Source organism: Fusarium verticillioides, chromosome 3, assembly GCF_000149555.1.
Source record: "Fusarium verticillioides 7600 chromosome 3, whole genome shotgun sequence".
Taxonomy (NCBI): Eukaryota; Fungi; Ascomycota; class Sordariomycetes; order Hypocreales; family Nectriaceae; genus Fusarium; species Fusarium verticillioides.
In genome coordinates, this window is record NC_031677.1 from 4,287,853 (window position 1) to 4,300,900 (window position 13,048).

Sequence of the window (13,048 nt, forward strand, 5' to 3'; positions counted from 1 at the left end):
TCTTGTGACAAACATTATACATTCTTGTACATCGAGTAAAGGGTGAGAAGAAACACCTGTTATGTATGCATGAGGAGTGAGTGTAGTGTGTAAGTCGCTTCACATGTTTTTGAAAGCTAGATCGACACAAACTGCATTCTTGCCTTGCCAGGCTTCGTTTAGAGTAACTAAGGCAGAGAGAGGCAAGAAACCTGAGGAACTCTGTGCTAAGTGATAAAAAAGACTTGGGCAATTTACCTCAAGTCTAAAGGGGCTCTTTACTGGGCTTATTTTAGCATCCTCTTCCAAAGTCTCATATTCCCTTGCTCCCCAGGGCTAGGTGATTAACATGGCTGCGCAACTCACGCAGCATCCACAAGGAGAGTCACATTCTTTATATGTTTCAAAGTTCGTCATCCGCATTGCGCTGACTGAGACATAAACAAGGCAGGAGTCAGGTGGAACAGAGCATACCAAGCATCATCCGGAGCAACCAAAGTCCAAAGAAATAACTGAGCGACATGATTGTCAACAAGTTTGAAGCCACTAGGCAAGTAATGATAGTTGAAAGCAAAAAGAGCGTCATTATTAGTTGACTACAGATAGGCTATTCCCCTAAACCCAAGTAGAATTGAAACTGCATTAAGTCTAACTACAAAGTCAGTGGCACAAGATAATGCCACCATTTGCATAGCGGATCTTCCCAAAGAGAAAACCAGAAACGAAGGCAAACAAGATCAGAAACTCTCAGCGGTGTATGAAATTCGCTTAGAGAAGAGCGGCAACAGCAGCGAGGAGAGCAAGGGCGCTGATGGCCTGCTTGCCAGCGCTGCTGACAGTGACGGGGACACAGTGGTCACCCTCGCAGCTGGAGCCGCTCTCGCCCTTGGAGCCAGAGCCCTCGGAGCCGGAGCTGCCCTTGGAGCCAGAGCCCTCGGAGCCAGATCCGCCGTTGGAACCAGAGCCACCGTTGGAACCGGAACCACCGTTAGAGCCAGATCCGCCGTTGGAACCGGAACCACCGTTAGAGCCGGAGCCACCGTGGGAGCCGGAGCCGCCATTGCCTCCGTTTCCACCGTTGCCTCCATTGCCGCCGTTTCCTCCATTGCCTCCGTTGCCTCCGTTGCCGCCGTTTCCTCCGTTTCCACCCTTTCCGCCGTTACCGCCCATGCCACCGTTACCGCCGTTGCCTCCCTTGGAGCCACCGCCGTTGGTAGGGCAGGTATCCTTGGTGCAGCTGGGGACCTCAGCCTCGTGGCACTCAGCGGGGGTACCCCAGGAGTTCTCCCAAGGCTTGTAGACGATGTCACCGTGCTCGCAGACGTCGCAGTTAGCGGGGACAAAGAAGTTGTCGTGGTTGTACCAGTCCTTGCACTCCTCAGGCTTGTAGACAGTGAGACCGTGGCAGCTGCCGTTGGAGCAGTACTTGGGGACGTATTGAGATCCACCCTGGCAAGAGCAGGCCTCAGAGATGTAGACGAGCTCGCCGTCGCAGTCCTCACCGGGGTAACCAACGAAGATGTAGACAACCTTGGAACCGTTGTCGTTCTCGGGGTAGCACTTGCCGTTGGAGCAGACGTAGATGGCAGTGACGGTCTGGGTGGTAGTGGCAGTGGCATCGGAGATGGTGGTGGTGAAGGTGGTGGTCAGGGTAGACTGATCAGTGACAGTAGCAGTGAGGACATCGGTGACAGTAACATCAGGGCCGTTGACAGCGACGTAGACAGTGAGGCGGATGGTGTTGGGGATAGCCTGGCGGGCCTGGATGCGGCTGCGGCGAGTAAGAGGAGCATCACCACCACAGAACTCAGAGTCGTCACCGGGGCACTCAATATCACACTGGTCGGAGTCGACACGGCTGGTCTTGTCGCCGTCAATCTCGTCACCGGCATAGCAGTCCTCATCGTGGACACCAAAGTAAGCACGGCCCTCGGCAAGGCTGGCGCAGAGGTTGAGATCCATGGAGCCAGAGCTTTGAAGGAGCTCGAAGGTAGGGAAGCCCTCGGTGGAACCGACACAGCCGAAGAAAGCAAAGTCGAGGATGGATCCGGGGAAGCCAGGAGCAGATGTAGCAGAAGAAGTGGCCTCAGTACCGGTCTCAGTACCAGTCTCGGTGCCGGTCTCGGTGCCAGTGGGCTGGATAGTCTCACCCTCAGAGTTGGTGGTAGCACCCTCGGAGTTGGTAGCAGCAGTCTCGGTCTCAGTTCCAGTAGGCTCGATGGTCTGGCCCTCGCTGTTGGTGGTGGCACCCTCAGAGTTGGTAGCAGCGCCAGTCTCGGTGCCAGTAGGCTCGATGGTCTGGCCCTCGGAGTTGGTGGTAGCGCCCTCAGAGTTGGTGTTGGTAGGCTCAGCAGTACCAGTGGTGTCAGTGCCAGTCTCGCTGCCGCCGCCGTCGCCGCCACCAGGGTTGCTGGAACCAGGGGGACCGATAGCAAGGTTGGAGACTTCGAGACGAGCACCGGTAGCACCACATGACTGGACAAACTTAACGTTGGGGGCGTTACCAGTGGAAGGAGTACTATCGGTGCGCTCGGAGCTAGAGCCGGTGGAGAGACCATTTGAGTAGACGCTCTCACCGTCAACAGTGACATCAAGGGTGCAGTCGGTCGCAGCACGCTTCCGGCTATTCTCAAGGAGCGCCGTTAGAATATCAAAGAGCAACTCGAACAGGTCTCCAACAGAGAAGTCGCTGAAGTCGTCGTCGGGGATGCCAATATCGAAAGAAGCATCACCGACCAGGGCACTATAGGGCTGGTTAGAGTTTGTGACTAGACCGCGGGCCGTTTGGGAGCAGAACTTACACAGCGATGGTTCCATCAGCACGAGTGACGAACGAGGCTCCGGGTCCCAGTTTAGCACTGCCGAGATCGACAGGCTTAGCAGCTACAGCAGAGCCGGTGGGAGCAGCGCCGGTTGTAGTGGTAGCGGACTCAGTAGCAGGCATACTGGAGTTGGTGAACCGCTGACCCATGACGCTCGAGGCCGCAGCCAGGAGCAGACCGGTAGAGAAACGCATGATTAGGTAGGTTTTTTGCTTGTTGAGCGAATGTATTAAGTGAGTGAATGAATTGGGTTTTGGAAACGAATGGAACTGGTCCTCGATGGGAAGATTGATAGTGAGGATGAGATGAGAATATTCTGGACAAGAACACCAGCCTCTATATATACAAGATTCTGCACATCACATAGCAGTGCCCATTTGCACCATATTGATCAAGGTGCTTGCCCTCGGGAATATTGGTCTCCTGCATGCGTACATTCCTCATGTACGGTTGCTAGATCCGAAAGCATGCAAGGGCGATACCATCACTCCACCCGGTGTGGACCAAAAGAGAAAATGTCTCACCAGCATAGGCACGATAAATCAGCCTAGACGATAGTATTCCATTCTTCAAGCTTTCTGTCTAGCTATTTGCAGACTACTGTCTAAGCTACGACTTTTTTTTGCTTTCGTATTTTTGGAGTGTGTGTTTTTGGGTGTTGAAGATATGGGAGCGGCCCCCCTATGTCTCCCTTGATAAGGCAATTTCACCAACGAATTCCAACAACAGTGTTTTCTGGTAAATAATATTAGTATAGAGAAATGCACAAGCTTAAAATGTTACTATGTTTTGCAAGGCGTACCAAGCTTTTGTTGACCAGCCACACCAAGTCTTTATCAAAGCACCATAGCAATAGAGTTATAACCCGCATATAACCTGTCCCAGACGAGTGATAACAAGAGACAAGCCAAGACTTGCAAGAAATGTACAATACCTTAGTTTAAAGTCAAACAATCCTTCCCACTTATCACATTTCCCCATTAATGCCCGTGACAACAGGCTATACAGGAAAACCCCCTCATCTGGTGTCTTCAACAACAAAATTTCAAAAGGCATGTTGGGGCTCAGACACGGCTGTCCCGTAGGCGGAAGAATGCATGTCACAACCGCACATGGATGAACACAGCCAGTGAGGTATCTGTGCCTTGCAGGAGGTTCGGACGCGTAAGTGGTAATTTACAGTGTTTCTCCCGCAATTGCCTAGCTAGGTATGTGGCTGGGAAATTCTTGTGTGTGGTTGAATGCTGCACTTGTGATCCTGCCATGAGCCCATTTGGATTATTGTGTGTGAATGGTTGCGGAGATATGGTGTGGTTCAGATTACCGGAAACAAGGAACCGGCGATGGAGCCATTTGATCATGTCTTGAACATAGTGTGTTGTCTCTAACGATCGCCCAGTGGATTCGATGAGAGCTACTCTGTACTCCATGTCGATTTGATCAATAGCAAGATACTATCGTACAACGGTTCTACGATGCTCTATCATGCCAAGCAAAACAACAGGTCAAAGCTTCATTATTTATTCCGGCTGGTGACATGCATACAATACCATGCTCTGTACGCCGAGATCTGGATGTCACTGATGCAAGGGCAAAAGAAACTCCGTGATTATCGACGGGAATCTACCCTACGCTAGTTATTTCAAGAAGACCGCAAGAGTGACAGCGCTTATTCTTTAGCGTTGGAACTAAACGGCAGCCCAGTTGAGCGCCGGTTGCGGTTCGAACGTTTGGTGGAGCGTTGGATGGAAAGCGTTGGGACTTGTTGGTATTAGCGCGTCTAAATCACGTCAATCACTTGAAGCAAGGTTTTCGGATCCGGAAGTCAATTGCAGTGCGAAATAGAACCTAGTGATGGTGTTTGCACCTTGATGATTACTCAAGTCGTGATGCTTAGCTTTGTTAAGCTTATGGGCTACCACTCGGCAACCTGTTGTTCCGTCGTATAGCAGACGTGAGGAATGGGACGAAAGCATGCAGTGAATTGTCCGACCTGTACAGCCCTGTAATTCGCCTACCACAGTACGGAGTAGCATTGGATCGAAGTCAACTGCCCGCCTGCAGGATCTCCCTCCCTTTGCAACCCCAGTCCCCTCCAGCCTTGTAAGGTGCACCTAGCGCCCGAACTCGCACGGAGATCAAACAAAGCACAAAACCCGCAGTAGATAAAATTCCCCTGCATCGGCCAGCCCTTCATTTCTTGCACAAGGCGGGAATGCATGATTTGTGTATGTCTCAGGAACAAGCTTTGGCTCCCGGGCCCGAGGCTAATCGGCGAACAAGAGAGGTGTGAGACACTGCAAGGGTGGCCCCCCTATGTCGATGGAATGTGAAGCTGGGGAGAAAGAGGGGGGGAAGACGATTGGTGATCGCTGGAATGGGGTCATGAGATGTCTATGACGATGGGAATAATTGGGGATGGTTTAGGGGGAGATTGGGAGAATGCGGAGATAGGAGAAGGAGGCTCTAACAATTACTGAGACATTCCCATCTTGCTTGTGTTTTTGTGCTTGTTTACAGTAGTGACTTGGAGTAAAGATAATTGTTGTTTACCGCGATCAAATGAAGATTGACTAGTTGTTTCATCGGGGATTTTTCCAGTACACAAGAAAAAAAAGGACTACAACTAACTGACTGATGATAACTAATATGGCGCCCTCTAGCTCACCGGGGGAATAACTCGAAGTATCAATTGAGCTGCTATGATACTTGATCGAGATTGCTTCAAAATGTTGAGTTTACCCTGTACACTAACTGGGGTGACACTGTCTTGGAAGCGCGGATATCCGGCAAAAGACTTTTGTGGTGACGAAGGTTGATCGCAATTCATTCTTCCAAAGGATCCTTCAAATGAATCATTTTTTTTTGGGGCAAGATTGCATCCAAAAGCGGCGATATCTTGTGAGCCTGAAATCCCTCTCATCTTGCTTCCGACCCGTCTTCCTGGATTCACATCGCAAACGGCCTCGTGGAATTGACTTTTTGGACGGTTTGCCTTGGCAAGCCATTTCCAGTTCGACACATGGTCTACCTTACACATGGATTCAATGACGTCGCACGACGCTACACTGCTTGCGTTCCATTCATCGATCACGATTAAATTTAGTCTGTTTATTGCTTACAAGTGGAGGCTGCACGAGTCACGGCAATGGGGTAAACAAACTGGGGGGGAGCAATTTTGTATATCAAGCGATAGACTGCCTATTAAAGTGTACATTTCCATTTTCCAAAGCACATGAATCCAATTATGATATGATATCCATCAATATTTTACGCACCGCCCAAATGCTAGATGCACGCAAACATTATTGATCCGTTTCCAAATTATCGACATAGAATGACCGAAGCAAAAAACATCCATCCAATGGTAGGTAGGTAGGTAGCTGCTTACAGCTGGAAAGCACCAGCAGCCATGGAGGAGAAGAGCAGAGCACCAATGGCGAGACCAAGGGTGTTGATGCTAGACTTGGGAGCGAAGCCAGCAGCGGCGTTTCCACTCTCAGTAGAAGTCTCGGAGCTAGAAGAGCTGGTACCGGTGGCCGTGGAGGTACCAGAAGCAGTACCAGTAGAGCTCTTGTCATCATCGTCCTTATCATCATCGTCACCGGAGATGACGCTAGCCTGGGCGGTAGCGGGGACGTCGGCGTCCTTTGTCTTTGTGGTCTTCTTGCTGCCGCTGCAGAAGACATCGGCGTCGGGGGCGCCGTTGGCGAAGAGGCACTTTGCGAGGTCGCCGATGGTCTGGTCGAGGGCGACGCAGTAGAGGCCGCAGCCGTTGTAGTAGCTCACGATCTTGGCGTCGCCGCAGCACTTCTGCATGATCTCGGTGTGGTTGGCCTTGAAAGGCATGGCGCAGGTGTTGTCCTGGTTGGGGGTGTCATAGAGGTTTGTGCAGGCCGTGGGGACGGCGCTGGCGGTGCTGAGGGTTGTGGAAGACATGATGACGAAGTGTTTGTGTGTAGAAAAATAGTATGAAAAAGACTTGAAAGAATAGCGACTGTAGGTGAAAAAGGAATAACGAATGTTGGTTTTGGTGATGATGATGGAGGAACAAGAAAAAGTTACGCGTCGGCTGAGTGATGGGCTTAGCATGGGACGGGCCAGTTTTTGTCTCTGGCTAGAGGCCGCTAGGACTCGCATTAAGGGGTTAATCCGGGGTCTTGGCCTATCAGCATCGCCACTCCAAATTTAGTAGCATGAGCTAAGGCTCGTATCAAGTGCAAGGATGGATCCCTTGTGAGGAGGATCCAGTTGCTAGGCAACTTGGGTAGAGATTAGAGGCAGGTTTTTTGGAGGATGAACACTACGTAAGCGGAGGAAATCGTCATGAAGACCTTACGATGGAGAGTTGTAGATGAAGTTGAGCTTGATATAGTAGTGACTCTGGTGATGGTGATGGTGATGGTTGATGGTTGATGGTTGATGGTTGATGCAGCTGAAAAGGCAGATTGATATGATGTAAGGGGACCACTTCCCGCTCTTGGCGGGCATGGAAGATCAGATCAGTTCGGAAATTGGCTGCATCATGCACAGACAGACGTTGAAAAAGTCAACCAACTTGGAAGCCTGATGGAGGCCTGACAGCATTTTTGACGTGACGCCATATTGAATGCAGTGACATGTCTGGTGTAACTCTATTGAAGTATCGCAATTGGGTATAGAACAGAATAATTGATGGTGACCGAGGAAGCTACTGGAAGCGTGGAGATTGCGATCGCTTATTTCCAAACATGGTGAAACTACTAGCCTTCTATAAGCGACGCTTATATCATGTGACAGTCACGAACTGCAGCATGAACTTGAAATCGATATTATTCGGATCATGAGTTACAATTGAAGAAATATTATCCCGTATATCGCTAGCTGCGCGGTAATGGCCATACACTGTTCCAAATTCAACCAGTAGAATATAGTCAGAGATGCCTTATACTCGGCGAAATTCATTATATGGATAGTCAACTCCTTGAGTGTAACCTCGTTATTATGTCGATCCAACGTCTCTCATTGCCAATTCATCAGCTACCTTCTTTTCCTTCTCATCCGCCAACCAAGCAGGATTCGTCTCAAATCTTGGGTCCAGCCAGAAACACGCTTCATCTCCATCCTTGAGCATCTTCCGAATAGGCTTCGCTCTCACATGTCCCCCAATGTAAAACAGTGCCCAACGAACAGCACCAAAAACAGAGACAAAACTGTACAGCTGCTTGTAAACAGGATAAGTAGCGATGGTGGCAAGTCCAATGCGCATATCAGGACGGTGCCAGCAACTGAGATAGTTGTAGAGAAGGGGAGGAATACAGGCGACAAAGGCAAGACTGAAGAAAAAGATCCAGTATTCTTTATGCGCGCCGAGAGCGACCAGGACGGGAATACGCACCCAGTCGATGACTAGGCAGGCGAGGACGTAAAGAAAGAGACCCTTTTGCATAAGAACTCCTTGGATCGTTCTCTGCCCGTTCATGCGAAATAGATGACGCATTATCTTCCAGATCAGACTATGCCTTCCCATTTCCCATGACTTGATCCTCTGCTTGCACCAGTTCAGCCCCGGACCAAGCACAGTCGCCGGAACTTCAGTCGCAAGCGTAACCTGCGCATCAAAAGCAATACCCTTCCCAAGACGCATGATAGAAAACCCAGCATTAGCATCTTCAGCAATGAAATCCATAGGATGATATTTCGATAGAAGCTCAACGAATATATCCCGATCGACGAACCATCCAGCGCCGTGGGGAAAGTTAACGCCGCATGTACGATCCTCAGCGAGTTTGACAAGACCAGCCATGCGGTACTCGCAGTCCTGCCAAGAGACCATGCCCAAGGGAGTGTTACCCTCTGCATCAGTACCTGCTAGAGGAAAAGCAACGGCGCGTAGGTGGTCGTTCATGAGATGAATTGGATGGCGGTAGTTTTCAGGGAGAGAGACATCATCGTCTGTTGTTAGGATGTACTTGTAGTTCTTGGCTGCTAGGGAACCGACGAGTTGAGCTGCGTTCTTGGAACCGATGGGGGACCAGATATAGACGAGATCGGGATGGAGATTTTTGAGCCAGTGGCGGAAGGAGAGGTCTTGTGGATGGCGAGATCGACCGTTGTCGATGATGAAGATGTCTTGGGGTCTGAAATGGGGATATGCGGACTCGATCACCTTTCGTAAAGCTTCGCGGTCTGAGTTGTGGCAAGGAATCACAAAGGCGGTTTCCCAGGCCTCTGCGACGGCCGCCACCACGCCGCGCTCTAGATCGCTAGGATTCTTCTCATCCACAGTCTCCCGCACAACCGAAGGGGAATGCGTCTTGGGCGGGTTGTATGGTGGAACTCTGGCAATAGACAAGATTATAAGAAACATAAGAGGTTCAAGAGTAAGAACAATAACAAGAACAGGGAGCATGTAACTCCGAGTCTGAGCAATAGCCTTTCCCATCCAACCAGTGAACCAATTCGAGATAACAAGCGCAGCAACACAAGAACAAACGAATGCAAGTGCAGCGCCCTTCTTGAGCGTCATGGGGTAGATGTACTCTTTCGGGTGAATAAGTTCCCAGAAGGCCTTTGGGGAGAACTGATTATTCAACGAACGCCAGAATCTTGTCCATATTGATGCCTTCTTGGTAGACTTAGGGCGAAGAAGATTGCTGGCGGGTCTTTCGTTGGAGAAACTGCTTAGGGAGGAAGTGGAAGGACTGTAGATGCCAACTTTGCGAGCGCTGCGGTCGAAGGATATGGCTGGCGGTGGGGTAGATATTGGGCTGATGGGGGGACTTGGTGGGGGAGTTGCAAAAGGGTTGTTGAGAGAGTGTGTAGAAAGGCTAATGGGGAGAGTTGGATGAGGCTGATGTAGGTGAAGATCTTGGACTGAGGGATCTAGTCTGGCATTGCAGGGGAGAGTTAGATCTTCGTATGAAGGATCTTCAATGCTCCAAAAGGGATTGTTGCTTTTGATAGCCATCTAAACGAATGTACTTCTCAAGTGTGATTATAGAAAAGGTAGGTAATGAGAGGATAACACTGGACAGAGGAAAGAGTCAAACAGTGGAAAGAGAGTTACAATATCCAAGAGCACAAAGAACTCGTAAATCATCCCTACACCAAGACTCCCTAATAACTAAAAGAAGCAGAAAAATATCCCCACCGATGATCGGCGAACTTTTCGAGAAAATTACCAACAGCCTCATCTTTCTAGCAAATTCGTATGACGAGAAACATTGCGGATGAGCCGATGGTATGACAGCTGAACCGCAAGCTCTCCAGATCGGTCAGCATTGCCGAAAGGAGCAAAGACCACGATGTCATTCCCGGTAAAACCCTCTGTTCGGTAAAGTGGGCAAAAGATAAAGTTTTCAACGGTCTGCCACATGGCGAATCCACCTCGCTTATCACCTTAGCCTTTCCCCCGGGATGCCCGGCCGTTGTAGTATAAGATATTCACCTTCCGAACGTACCGAGGAACGGCGGAATCATGGAGAGCGGATTATTAATGGGTTTTCTTTTTCTTCTCTTCATTAGATTTGGCTCGTGGTGAGGATCTGATATGGAGGGAAAATACGTCATCGTTTGCTCGAACAATATTAAGTCTTTCGTTGGTACATCGAGTCCTTCCTAGTAGAAATATCAGTCAAATTGCCTTTAAAGAGAATAGCTAGCGTAATAAAGCCTGGATTTATGTAGTTTACAATGACACAGACCCCGTTCTTAATAATGATAATCATTACGTCCTATTCCTAGACAGGGCATTAACAAAGTGACTAAGTGGATAAGCCTGTCAACATCACGAGATGAACGCGCACGCTGTTAGTGCAAATGGAACACTACCGCAACGCATCTAGAACATAGGAGTAGAGGCCTGACGCCTGTATCACCTGTTTCATCGGTCCTGTTCTAGACCGCTATCCCGGTTTCGAGTTACGAACTTCGATTCGCGCTGAAGCTATGATACGATGGGGTTCTCAGTCAGGCTGCGGAATCATTGAAAATTTTCTCGTTGTGAGGACTTTTGGTTGGGATCTTTGAGGAAATTTCTGCTGTTCGGCGTTGTTCTTTGAGGGTTGTTGTTCGGGATGGAGGTATATGAACCGCTCTTGAGCCGCTTGAATTCAGTTTTTGAAATAAGGAGCACCACTTGCCACAACAATCGTTCTTGCGTTGTCTATCAGCTCACTTGCGCAGTATACCTAATCTGTGTCTCCCTTTGTTCTACCCCAAGTCTTCATCATGGATTCCCTTGTATTGTCCTCAGGCACAACAACCCCTTTCACAAGCACTGCCCAGTCATTGAGGTCATCTTCTCGACCGAGTACTCCTGCAACTGGAAAAGACATCCTATTCAGTCGTCCTCCCTCTCCCACCCGTACAACTCCAGATGAGTACGTCCTCGTCGTTGGTGGCCTTGGCTACATCGGCAGCCACACAACATGGGAGCTCCTCAAAGATGGAAGCAATGTAGTTGTCATTGATAACCTCAGCAATGCTTTTGTTCATGTTCTTGATACACTCAACGACATGACGGACCAACGCTTCAACATGAGTCGTCGTCGTCCAGAGCTTCACTTCTACGAGGCGGACTTTCGAGACGATACTAAGATTCAGGAGATTCTGTTCCGTTACTCCTCACCTTCTGGATCACAAATCAAACGAGTGATTCACTTTGCTGCATACAAGTCTGTCTCGGAAAGTATTGAGCAGCCACTCAAATACTACGACAACAACGTCGGTGGACTCATCAGATTCTGCAACACATTATCAACCTTTAGTATCAAGAACCTCATCTTCTCATCGTCAGCTACTGTGTATGGTTCACTCGCAGATGCTGGTGGTCGGTTGGTCGAAGAGTCTTGTGCCCATACTACAACGGAGTGGCGCGATGACAGCGGCAAGAATCAAACAACTCTTCAGGGGTGCACGGGTCTCACGAATCCATATGGACGAACAAAATGGATCTGCGAAGCTATCCTTTCTGACTTGGCCGTTGCGGATCCTGAGTGGACTATCACGGCCTTACGATATTTCAACCCTATTGGTTGTGACGAGTCTGGTCGGTTAGGGGAAGATCCCCGTGTTGCACCAACCAACTTGATGCCCGTCCTCCTCAAAGTCATGCTTGGCGAGATCGACCACCTGCAAGTGTTTGGTACAGACTGGGACACCCGGGACGGAACAGCTATCCGAGACTTCATCCACGTCTCTGATCTTGCCAGGGGTCATCTTGCCGCCCTTGCGGTGAAAGAAGGACAAGGCTTCCAGACTTTCAACATTGGCACTGGAACTGGCCAGACGGTCTACGAGGTTGTTGAAGCTATGAAGTCTGCGTCAGGGAGAGACATTCCCGTGGTGAAGGTGGGACGCCGCCAAGGTGACGTGGGAGTTTGTGTTGCTGATCCCGGAAGGGCCATGACTCAACTGGGATGGAAGCCCCAGAAAACATTGCTTGACAGTTGCCAGGACCTGTGTAGATTTCTGGAGGCGAATGGGACTAAGATACAGTCGCAATAAACAGACTAACGTTATAAGGATATGGTTTGGCACAGGGTACTTTTATTGGGCGCTTATAGAATATAGATCGGAGACATTTTTGTCTTTCATAGTTTTATTCTGGTATGATTATGTTTCAGCTGGTCTGAGTAGAATAGAATTCACTAGAGAGTCGGGTTCAGTAAAAATAGAACTACCGAATCGGCGTTTTGAAACATTTTTGACATTTCCAATTGTTTTCATGCAAGGGTTCTAGATCTAACTTCGGCGATTTTGATCACGCCCTCCACTCTCCAGCTGAGCCCGCATAAACGAGTACCCTTTTAGGTATAGGTTGTGATCGAGACTCTTGTCGTGGGTCCATGATCTAGACACCCACGGTTGGAGATCTGGCGTTGGACCACTCGTCGGTCCGCCAGCGTTCAGGGGTCCCAGTAAGGTTTCATCATGCAGCCTTTGCAAAGCTGAGCTCAGGGATCTCTTCGGTAATCTCCAGCCGTATCTCACCATGTGGAGCCGAGGGCGGGTTCAAGATGCATGAAAGCTGAGTTAGCCTGCGACGCGTATGCGGTTTTGCCAAATCAGTGTTATGGCAGGGAGAAACATGGATCTAGATACCGGTTCCTGGGATATAAGACCGTGCGTGGGCCGGATCTCTGGGGAAGTGGCTTCTCTTGGCATCGGTCTGTCCGGCTTGACTGACACTCTATCGTTGACTCGAAACCCATGAGTAGTATCTAGCAAGCTTTGCAAGCAACATAACCATAAACGATAGGAAT

The 13,048-nt window shown here is 49.6% G+C and overlaps 4 protein-coding genes across 4 annotated transcripts; 1 reads left to right on the top strand and 3 right to left on the bottom strand.

Moving 5' to 3' along the window:
* Positions 1 to 54: 54 nt before the first annotated feature.
* FVEG_05664 (hypothetical protein) lies at positions 55 to 3,233 on the bottom strand. The gene is made up of 2 exons (XM_018893910.1): positions 2,781 to 3,233; positions 55 to 2,722 (listed from the first exon to the last, which is right to left on the bottom strand). Exons 1-2 carry the CDS (start codon positions 2,993 to 2,995, stop codon positions 748 to 750), a joined length of 2,190 nt encoding a protein of 729 aa, XP_018750849.1. The 5' UTR covers positions 2,996 to 3,233; the 3' UTR covers positions 55 to 747.
* Positions 3,234 to 5,963: 2,730 nt separating this feature from the next.
* On the bottom strand, positions 5,964 to 7,008 carry FVEG_05665 (hypothetical protein). The gene has a single exon (XM_018893911.1). The coding sequence runs from the start codon at positions 6,939 to 6,941 to the stop codon at positions 6,189 to 6,191; it is 753 nt and encodes a 250-aa protein (XP_018750850.1). The 5' UTR covers positions 6,942 to 7,008; the 3' UTR covers positions 5,964 to 6,188.
* Positions 7,009 to 7,782: 774 nt separating this feature from the next.
* Positions 7,783 to 9,750, bottom strand: FVEG_05666 (hypothetical protein; the record flags this gene model as incomplete). The annotated part of the gene is made up of 1 exon (XM_018893912.1): positions 7,783 to 9,750. One exon carries the CDS (start codon positions 9,748 to 9,750, stop codon positions 7,783 to 7,785), a length of 1,968 nt encoding a protein of 655 aa, XP_018750851.1.
* Positions 9,751 to 11,012: 1,262 nt separating this feature from the next.
* FVEG_05667 (UDP-glucose 4-epimerase) lies at positions 11,013 to 12,290 on the top strand (the record flags this gene model as incomplete). Its single annotated transcript, XM_018893913.1, has 1 exon — positions 11,013 to 12,290. One exon carries the CDS (start codon positions 11,013 to 11,015, stop codon positions 12,288 to 12,290), a length of 1,278 nt encoding a protein of 425 aa, XP_018750852.1.
* Positions 12,291 to 13,048: the final 758 nt, after the last annotated feature.

Coding starts and splice junctions, on each gene's coding strand:
- FVEG_05665 (XM_018893911.1), bottom strand. CDS start 6,941: ATGCGAGTCCTAGCGGCCTCTAGCCAGAGACAAAAACTGGCCCGTCCC.
- FVEG_05664 (XM_018893910.1), bottom strand. CDS start 2,995: ATGCGTTTCTCTACCGGTCTGCTCCTGGCTGCGGCCTCGAGCGTCATG. Junction 2,723..2,780: donor GCTGATGGAACCATCGCTGT/GTAAGTTCTGCT, acceptor CCAGCCCTATAG/TGCCCTGGTCGGTGATGCTT.